At 45.8% G+C, this 10,354-nt stretch overlaps 1 protein-coding gene and 1 non-coding gene across 2 annotated transcripts in view; one reads left to right on the forward strand and one right to left on the reverse strand.

Moving 5' to 3' along the window:
* The window catches only part of STKLD1 (serine/threonine kinase like domain containing 1), a 49,605-nt gene extending 40,883 nt beyond the window's left edge, over positions 1-8,722 (reverse strand). The window contains exons 1-5 of the mRNA XM_038745476.1: positions 8,658-8,722; positions 5,639-5,737; positions 3,402-3,446; positions 2,090-2,164; positions 71-175 (exon numbers count right to left, since the gene is read on the reverse strand). Of these exons, the coding sequence (XP_038601404.1) occupies positions 71-175; positions 2,090-2,164; positions 3,402-3,446; positions 5,639-5,737; positions 8,658-8,672 (339 nt within the window). The 5' untranslated portion in view covers positions 8,673-8,722. The remainder of the gene's footprint in view (positions 1-70; positions 176-2,089; positions 2,165-3,401; positions 3,447-5,638; positions 5,738-8,657) is intronic.
* Positions 2,370-2,508, forward strand: LOC119927945. Its single transcript, XR_005450909.1, has one exon. It is a non-coding gene; the product is annotated as a small nucleolar RNA SNORA7 (small nucleolar RNA).
* Positions 8,723-10,354: the final 1,632 nt, after the last annotated feature.

Genomic DNA, 10,354 nt, shown 5'->3' on the forward strand with positions numbered 1-10,354 from the left:
CAAGCACCTAGTATGGTGCTCTGCACACAGCAGACACTCGACAAATATCACCGATCGACTGATGTTTTACCTGAGGTTCAATTTTCTGCTTTTTCTGCCTTTTTGCCTCGATCAGCTCGGAGAGGTCTCCTTTGCCTGAGTGTTGCATCACCAAGCACAGAAACAGAGATGAGATCTGCAAGACATTAGGCTCCTATTAACTAGTCACCCCTTGGCAAGGGATGAGTTTAGTAATCTCGGCTATGTTTCAGGATCAGACTTATCTTTAGGAAAACGGTGTTTTTTTAAAGTCCCCATGTCAAATAAGCCCTCGTTAATTGGGACTTGCTTTAATGAATTATCTTGCGTGTTTGAACCTTCTCATTGCACCTTGATATCTCTTCTATCTCTCCGACAACCTCTCACCCACATCCTGCCTCTGGCCTGGAACACCCTCCCTGTTTATATCTGACAGACATCATTCTCCCCGCATTCAAAGCCTTATTGAAGGCGCTTCTCCTCCTAGAAGCCTTCCCTGACTAAGCCCTCCTTCCCTCTTCTCCCACTCTCTTCTGCGTCATCTTGACTTGCTCCCTTTATTCATCCCCCTCCCAGCCCTGCAACACTTATGTCCATATCCATAATTTTATTTCTTTATATTAACGTCCGTCTCCCCCTCTAGACTGTAAACTCGTTGTGGACAGAGAAATGTGTCTTTTATATTGTGCTCTCCCCAGCGCTTAGTACAGTTCTCTGTAGGCAGTAAGTGCTCAGTGAATACGACTGACTGACTGCCACCTTCATGTCATGTCATCTCTTCACCCACCTCACCACGCTTAAGCATTTCCATAATTATTTGTTATTAATTTTATACACTTATGCTTATTTATGTATTTCACATTCTTTGGATTACTGTATATTTGTCAGTTAACACCTCCTCGTTGTCCCCATTGGATTATAAATTATTCACGGGATCCACCTTTTCTGTCTTCTGTAGGTTCCCCAAATCACAAGATTGAGACCCATCTGTCATTCTTGACAGGAGACTTTATCATCATCATCCAAGCACTTAGTACAGTGCTCTGCACACAGTAAGCGCTCAATAAATGCCACCGATTGATTGACAGATTGATCATCATCACCATTAGGTTCTCCAGGGGTCTAAAATCGATGGTGTTCATTGAACGCTTACGATGGGCAGAGCACTGTACTCGGTGCGTAATGCTGTGTTCTGCACGCAGGTGATGTGAAATAACTACTTCTGGCGATGATGATGATCCCTCATGATTTCAAAACCCGCTTTCTCCAAGATGCCTCTCTCCGCTATTTGTGATCAAACAGCGAGGCATCTTTACTAACATGATCAAAAAAAAAAAAAAAGTATTGATGACTGCCCAGCCGGCCACGACTCCGGGCCGGATGCTGTTAAAACTAAGGGAAGCAGACATAGCCCCGCCAATCGAACGCAGTTAAACAGACAAAACGGAGGGCATAAGCGGAGATGGATCTGACAGCCCTCTCACAGCTCCCCCACTGTAATCCTAATCCCTGCTTCTGTGATAGTCAAACAGATGAAAAATTTCAGTCAGGATTTTATCCTCAACAATGTTCGCTTCTGGGGGCCAGGGAGCAGTGTTCTGTGCTTGTTTCAAAGAGCTCCTGGAACACAACTAAGATTGTTCAGATTTATTACTCTATTTATTTTATTTGTACATACTTACTATATTTATTTTATTAATGACGTGTATATAGCTATAATGCTATTTATTCTGATGGTATTGACACCTATCTACTTGTTTTATTTTGTTGTCTGTCTCCTCCTTCTAGACTGTGAGCCCGTTGTTGGGTACTATACTTTCTGTTCCAGGGGCCTCAGTTGGCCTGGAATAAACTGGACCCTCCCCGACTCTACAAAGCTAGGGTTTCACCTTCCTGTTACCCAACCTGGGGGAAACAGCGGGGTATCTACATGTTGCCGATTTGTATTTTCCAAGTGTTCAGTACAGTGCTCTACACACAGTAAGCGCTCATTAAATACGACTGAATGAACGATTAGAAGCAGAAGGGCTTTTGACCCCAGTGACCCCTGTGAGAACAACCTTATTCTTACCTTATTATCCCAAGTGATGAACAGTTCTTGGTAAGAACAGATATTCTGGTGTTGAAGTTTTAACAGAGTTATTGCCTAGGGGAAAGACAGCAAAAGATCAAACCATTTACTGTTCTGTGACTTAACATTTTGATTAATTCCATCACTCACAGGCAGACAACTGAATCACAGCCTACACCCCAAATGTTCTTTTATTTGCGGGGGGGGGGTCATTTAATGGTATTTGTTAAGTGCTTACTATGTTTCAGGTGCTGTACTGAATGTAGGGTAGATACAAGCTCCCCTCTCAGGGCCGGAACTGGAGAATTTCCAGTACTTTACCAGTCTCGACTATGGGAGGGAGAGTCAAAGCAGAGGCCTATCCATTCCATTCCTAGCTTGGCCAGTGGCTAGCGGGTGGAAGGCAATCTGCTACAAGTCAAAACTCATCCGTGCTGGGCAGCACCGGCCCGGGAGAGAGTCGAGGGCGGAGACTCGAGTTTACTGCGCGGAAGGAGGCAATGGTAAACCGCTTCCGTATTTTTACCAGGAAAACTCTATGGATCCACTACCAGCATAATTGCCGATGGAGGTGAGGCGCTCTGGGAGAGATGCGTCCATGGCGTCGCTACGGGTCGGAGACGACTCGACGGCATAAGACAAGACAAGATACGGGCTAATCAGGTTGGATACCGCCCGTGTTCTACACGGGGCTCACAGTCTTAATCCGCATTTTGCGGATGAGGTAACCGAGGCCCAGAAGAATGAAGGGAGTTGTCTGCGGTCGCACGGCAGACATGTGGCAAAGCCGGGATTAGAACCCACGTCCTCTGAGTCCCAGGCCCTTGCTCTTTCCATTAGGCCACGTGCTTCTCGTTCGTACAGAAGGACCGCAAGGGAACCTGAGTGAAACATTTGCCTTGAAATCTAGAAGTATGTACAGATGGTAGCAGAAAATAAACAAAAGATCAAAGGCATGATCTGAATTATATTACTACTACTACAGCTACTAATAACAATAACAATGGTATCTGTTAAGTGTTTATTATGTGTCAAGTGTTGGAAGCACTGGGGTCGACACATATTCATCAGGTCAGACACAGTCTCTGTGAACATGGCGCTCCACAGTCTAAGTGGGAGGGAGAAGGGATCTTGAATCCCCATTTTACAGAGAAGGAAACTGTGGCACAGAGAAGTTAAACGCAGCGGGCAAACGGCAGAGCAGGAATTAGAACCCAGGTCCTCTGCTTCCCAGGCCCGTGCTCTTTCCATTAGGCCCCGCTGCTTTATTCCTCCTTTTGTTAAGAGTTTCAAGGCAAGGTCGCACAGTTACCTCTTTAAAGGCATCATTCGCTTGCTGTTCATCAATGCATTCAACCTGTAAATGAGACAAAAACCGGCAGGGTTATGACAGTAACGGACGGCAGACTAAGTGGTTGCCCCTTCATAATCTCTAGTTTTTCCTTGGCTCCCCCAAACCCTAACTCTGAATGTCCCTCGGGGCTCTTCTCTTCTCTGGCGCAGTGGATACAGCACGGGCCTGGGCGTCAGACAGTCCTGGGTTCTAATCCCGGCTCTGCCACTTCTCTGCTGCGTGACCTTGGGGAAGGCACTTCACACTTCTCGGTGCCTCAGTTACCTCATCTGTGAAATGGGGATCGAGACTGTGAAGCCCCACGTGGGGCAGGGATTGTGTCCTACTCGATTGGCTTGTTTCCACCCCAGGGCTTAGAACAGCGCCTGACACATAGTAAGCGCTTAACGACGCCTTGACTATTAAGAAGGGTGTGAGCCCCATGTGGGATCGGGACGTGTCCGATCCGATGATCTTTTAACTATCCTAGTACCTGGAACATAGTCAATGCTTAAATACCATAAGAATACCATACTTAAATACCGTAAGTATTGAATCAGGTAATCAGGTTGGACAAAGTCCCACTTGGGGCTCACACTCTCTATCCCCATTTTACAAATGAGGTAACTGAGGCCCAGAGAAGTGAAGTGACTTGCCCAAGGTCACCCAGCAGACAGGTCTTGGAGCTGAGATTTGAACCCAGGTCCTTCTGACTCCGAGGCCTGTGCTCTCCCCATATAACCTGTATATATGTATATATGTTTGTACATATTTATTACTCTATTTATTTATTTATTTTACTTGTACATATCTATTCTATTTTTTTTATTTTGTGAATATGTTTTGTTTTGTTCTCTGTCTCCCCCTTCTAGACTGTGAGCCCACTGTTGGGTAGGGACTGTCTCTATATGTTGCCAACTTGTACTTCCCAAGCGCTTAGTACAGTGCTCTGCACACAGTAAGCGCTCAATAAATACGATTGATTGATTGATTTTCACCAAATCCCTCCTTCTTAATTGACCCCTGAGCAACTCCAACCAAAAGGCACAATCCAACTGAAGTCATAGACGAGGTCAATATCTATGGCAGCAAGGGGCATTACCCAATGCCTTTTCAAAGGATGTGTTTCTCATCATTTCACATGAACAAGAATGTAAAAAAATGTCATTATGGGTCACAGCAATGAAAACAAAAGACGGTTGGAGGAAAAGTGCTCATTTTAGCGGTGATTTTCATCTCTCCTTTGTTCTGAACCACCTAATCTGTGATTTGCTTAATGGTAAACCCTTCAGGACACTCTTGCAAACGATAATAATACCGCAGACTTTGTAGAGTCATCCATCAAAGTGTTTATAAATAAAATAAACTTGTTATTGGTTTTATCGGATAACCTGTTAATATTTTTAGTCCTTTGGATCCTTTGTGGATTCATTTTAAAGCCATTTCAAAGCGGGAAAGGAAGTCATTTGTTTTCCTTTGGGGCAAAAGACTCAACATGAGTTTAATAAGTCTTTTGCTCTTCTTCTATAACATCTTTTAATTTGAGGAACTCAGAGTTACTGAAGATGAGAGCTCACAGAATTGTTGAGTCAGTTCAGTAATCAGTCTCTTTCACACAGAATCCTATTATCGCTCTACACCTTGATGGTCCGCTTCCTACGGTATCACTTTGAGCTGTGGTTTTCACTCATCCCGCCTCCTGTACAATTTCCAGGGAGAAATGATTCATACTGGCCCATGTTGAAACAACAGACATATCAGAATATCACAGCCTAGCAGACAGAGCACAGATCTGGGAGTCGGAAGGACCTGGGTTCTAATCCCGGCTCCGCCGCTTGCCTGCTGTGTGACCTTGGGCCAGTCACTTCACCTCTCTTGTGCCTCAGATACCTCATCTGTAAAATGGGGATTAAGACTGTGAGCTCCATTTGGAGTAGGGACTGTAACCCAGCTGATTATCTTGTATCTATCCCAGCGCTTAGTATAGTGCCTGACACGTAGTAACTGCCTAACAAATGCCATAAAAAGAAAAAAACAAATAAAAAACAACCTCCAGATTAGAAGTTCTGCTGTTATGGTGGGGAGATAGGAGCTAGTGGGAGGAAAGATTATACTGAGCTCTCATTTGCTCTTCCTTCTTATTGTAACAAACAATATGTCAAAAAATGACAGCCACAGACACCTCGGCAACCGTTGCTATGGGAACTGCCTCTTACCTGCTTTATCACGTATTTGTTGCCGCCATAACCGTCCTCTTTCTTTTCCTCCACCACCAGCATCAACCCCAAGGCACCGGGTTCGAACTTTTTTAAAACCTGTGAGGCAAATGGAGACAACTGAGTCAGAAAAATAGAGGGGCTCAATCAATCAATCAATTGCATTTATTGAGCGCTTACTGTGTGCAGAGCACTGTACTAAGCGCCTGGGAAGTACAAGTTGGCTCAAGCAATCATTGTCACGGCTCTCCAAGATTTCCAAACATTTTTGGAGATCTGAGATCACATCGTCACAGCTCTCCAAGATTTCCAAACCCTTTTGGAGATCTGAGATCACATCACCTCCAGGAGGCCTTCCCCCATTAATCTCTAATCTTCCCCACTTTACAGTCCCCTGCCACTTCAACTCTTCCTCATCACCTAAGAACTTCAGTTTCCACAACCCCGTTGTACTTATGCACATACGCATATGTCTTAGTACTCTTTTACTTCCCCTATCTGTAATTTATGTATGCCCATCCATGAGTTAGGGACACCTGTCACACACACACACACACACACACACACACACACGTATATATAATTCATTCATTCATTCAATCGTATTTATTGAGCGCTTACTTGTGTGCAGAGCACTGCACTAAGCGCTTGGGAAGTCCAAGTTGGCAACATATAGAGACGGTCCCTACCCAACAGTGGGCTCACAGTCTAGAAGGGGGAGACAAACAACAAAACATATTAACAAAATATAATGAATAGAATATGTACAAGTAAAATAGAGTAATAAACATGTACAAACATATATACAGATATACAGATATATAACATATATAAGTAAAAATAATAACAGTATTTGTTAAGCACTTACTATGTGCCAAGCACTGTTCTAAGCGCTGGGGGAGATACGAGCTAATCAGGTTGTCCCATGGGGGGCTCATGGTCTTAATCCCCATTTTACAGATGAGGGAACTGAAGCCCAGAGTAATCAAGTGACTTGCCTAAAGCCACACAGCTGACAAGTGGCAGAGCCGGGATTCGAACCCACATCCTCTGACTCCCAAGCCCGTGCTCTTTCCACTAAGCCATGCTGCTTCTCATATGTATTTATATATATATTTTTTAAGATGATATATATATATATATGTACACACACAATTATACATGTACATATATATATATTATTCTATTTATTTATATTGATGCCTGTTTACTTGTTTTGATGTCTGTCTCCCTCCTTCTAGACTGTCAGCCCAGTGTGGGAAGGGATTGTCTCTCTTTATGGCTGTATTGTACTTTCCAAGTGCTTAGTACAGTGCTCTGCAAATAATAAGCGCTCAATAAATACGACTGGATAAATGAATGAATGAATGAATGAACTCTATTGCAAACTCCTAGCCACTTTGTACAGTCCTCTGCACAGAGCGGGAACTCAATAAATGTTACTGATTGATTGACTGACCTCCTCGTTAAGGACTAGTCAGTATTCTCAAGGCAAAAGACATTCTCCCAGTCCTCCATTTCCAAAGGGAAGGAATTCAGGGATGGGAGGCTAATTCCTCCAATTTCTTTTTTTTTTAAATGGTATTTGTTAAGCGCTTACTGGGTCACACACTGTTCTAAGCGCCGGGGTAGATACAAGATAATCAGGTGGGACACAGTCCCTGTCCCACATGGGTGTCACAATCTAAGGGATTAAAAATGAGAAAATAAAACCCAACCATCTTAAAGAAGAATTCCCCCTATTCTTAGCCCTAAGAGTTTCATGGGGGCTCTTGGAGGATAATAATAATGGTATTTGTTAAGCCTTTACTATGTGCCAAGCACTGTTCTAAGCACCGGGGTAGAAACAAGGTAATTAGGTTGTCCCACATGGGCCTTACAGTCTTCATCCCCATTTTACAGATGAGGTAACTGAGGCAAAGAGAAGTTAAGTGGTTTGCCCAAGGTCACACAGCAGACAAGTGGCAAAATCGGGATTAGAACCCATAACCTTCTGATTCCCAGACCCGGGCTCTTGCCACTAAATCACACAGCTTCTAATGCTGAGGAAATTTTCAGGGGGATTAAGGGAGGGTCCCTGGAGAACTTGGCCCATTATTGGGCATCTGGGGGTGCTCCGGATACTGTTGGGCATGAGGGCCTCAGTGACCATTAATAATAATAATAATGATGATGATGGCATTTGTTAAACGCTTACTATGTATCAAGCGCTGTTCTAAGCGCTGGGGTAGATACAAGGTTATCAGATTGTCTTACATGGGGCTCACAGTCTTCATCCCCATTTGGCAGAAGAGGGAACTGAGGCCCAGAAATTAATAATGATGGTATTTGTTAAGCGCTTACCATGCCATGCGCGAAGCACTGTTCTAAGGGCTGGGGGCGGGGGGATACAAGGTGATCAGGTTGTCCCACGTTGGGCTCACAGTCTCACAGTGGAAAGAGCCCAGGCTTTGGAGTCAGAGGTCGTGAGTTCAAATCCCGGCTCCGCCAACTGTCAGCCGTGTGACTTTGAGCAAGTCACTCAACTTCTCTGTGCCTGAGTTCCCTCATCTGTAAAACGGGGATGAAGACTGTGAGCCCCCTGTGGGACAACCTCATCACCTTCATCATCATCAATCGTATTTATTGAGCGCTTACTGCGTGCGGAGCACTGTACTAAGCGCTTGGGAAGTACAAGTTGGCAACACATAGAGACAGTCCCTACCCAACAGTGGGCTCACAGTCTAAAAGGGGGAGATTAAAAGAAAAACAAAAAGACTGGTCACCTTGTAACCTCCCCAGCGCTTACACATAGTAAGCGCTTAATAAATGCCATCATTATTATTAATCCCCATTTTCCGGAGGAGGTAACTGAGGTCCAGAGAAGCGAAGTGACTTGCCCCAAGTCACCCAGCTGACAAGTGGAGGGGTTGGGATTGGAAGCCACGACCTCTGCCTCCCAAGCCCGGGCTCTGGTCACTGAGCCACGCTGTTTCTCTTAATTTGTTATGAATACAGAATGGAAGAGGGCCTACAGCACCTGGTACTTGTCCATGGCCCCAGGGCCCAGGGATGATGGATGGTACCCGACACGCCTCCGACGCACGAAGCCACGCCCATGACGCACGAAGCCACGCCCCAACGTACGAAGCCACGCCCTCGACGCACGCAGCCCCGTACCCGACGTACGAAGCCACGCCCTCGACGCACGCAGTCCCGTACCGGACGCACGAAGCCACGCCCCTGACGCACTAAGCCACGCCCTTGACGCACTAGGCCTCGCCCCCGCAAACCTCAGCCCAGCTCTCTCATTCATTCATTCACTCATTCATTCATTCATTCATTCATTCATTCATTCATTCGTGGTTATTTTTTATTTTATTATTTTTTTAATGGCATTTATTAAGCGCTTACTATGTGCAAAGCACTGTTCTAAGCGCTGGGGAAGTTACAAGGTGATCAGGTTGTCCCACGTGGGCTCACAGTCTTAATCCCCATTTTACAGATGAGGGAACTGAGGCACAGAGAACTGAAGTGACTTGCCCAAAGTCACACAGCTGACAAGCGGTGGAGTCGGGGTTTGAACCCATGACCTCTGACTCCAAAGCCCGGGCTCTTTTCCACTGAGCCACGCTGCTTCTCTTACTGAGCGCTTACTGTGTGCAGAGCACTGTACTAAGCGCTTGGGAAGTCCAAGTTGGCAACATACAGAGACAGTCCCTACCCAACAGCGGGCTCACAGTCTAGAAGGGGGAGACAGACAACAAAACAAAGCATGTGGACAGGTGTCAAAATCATGCTGCTTCTCTTAAGTGAGGGAAGTGAGGTAGGGCAAGGTGATTGAGTCCCCTAAAGCCAATGGTAAGGAGTTTCTCCTTGATCTGGAGTTGGTTGGGCAACCCCTGGAGGTTCTTGAAGAGTGGAGAAATAGGGACTGAAAGTTTTTTGCAGGAAAATCATCATCAAAGCCATCATCATCATCATCATCAATCGTATTTATTGAGCGCTTACTGTGTGCAGAGCACTGTACTGTGCAGCGCACTGCACTGAAAATGATCCAGGTCACACAGCAGACAAGTGGCAGAGCCGGAATTAGAACCCAAGACCTCCGACTCCCAAACCCGGGCTCTTTCCACTGAGCCGCGCACAAAGTCAGCGTTTAATGGATACTCTAGAAAAAATTCACTTCTAACAATAAAATGATGGTATTTCGTAAGCGTTCACTAGGTGCGAGGCACTGCACTAAGTGCCGGGGTGGAGGGCTACGTGATGGTCAACAAGGCTTGACACGTGGTGTTTAATGGATTCCATATAAAAAATTCACTTGTAATAATCATGACGGCACTTGTTAAGCACTTACTATGTGCGAGGTACCGTACTAAGCGCCGGGGTAGATAGATAGAAAGATAGAAGACAGTGAGGTTGGGCACGGTCCCCGTCTTTGGAAATGAGGAGACTGAGGCCCAGAGCAGCGACTTGGGCCCGGTGCCCCGGCAGCCGTGTGGCTCTTCCCGGGGGGGGCCGCACCCAGTAAGTGTTCTATAAGTAGGACTGAATGGGTGGATTTGAACCCAGGTCCTTCTGCCTGGCAGGCCGGCGGTGCAGCTCCCGCTCCCGTTCAGGCCGGTTCGATCTGGCCAGGCCCTGCGCTAGGCTGACTGACTGACTGATGGACGGAATGAAAGACGGACGGACTCACGGATGGACTGGATGGATGGACTGACTGACTGATGGAAT

Source organism: Tachyglossus aculeatus, chromosome 4, assembly GCF_015852505.1.
Source record: "Tachyglossus aculeatus isolate mTacAcu1 chromosome 4, mTacAcu1.pri, whole genome shotgun sequence".
Taxonomy (NCBI): Eukaryota; Metazoa; Chordata; class Mammalia; order Monotremata; family Tachyglossidae; genus Tachyglossus; species Tachyglossus aculeatus.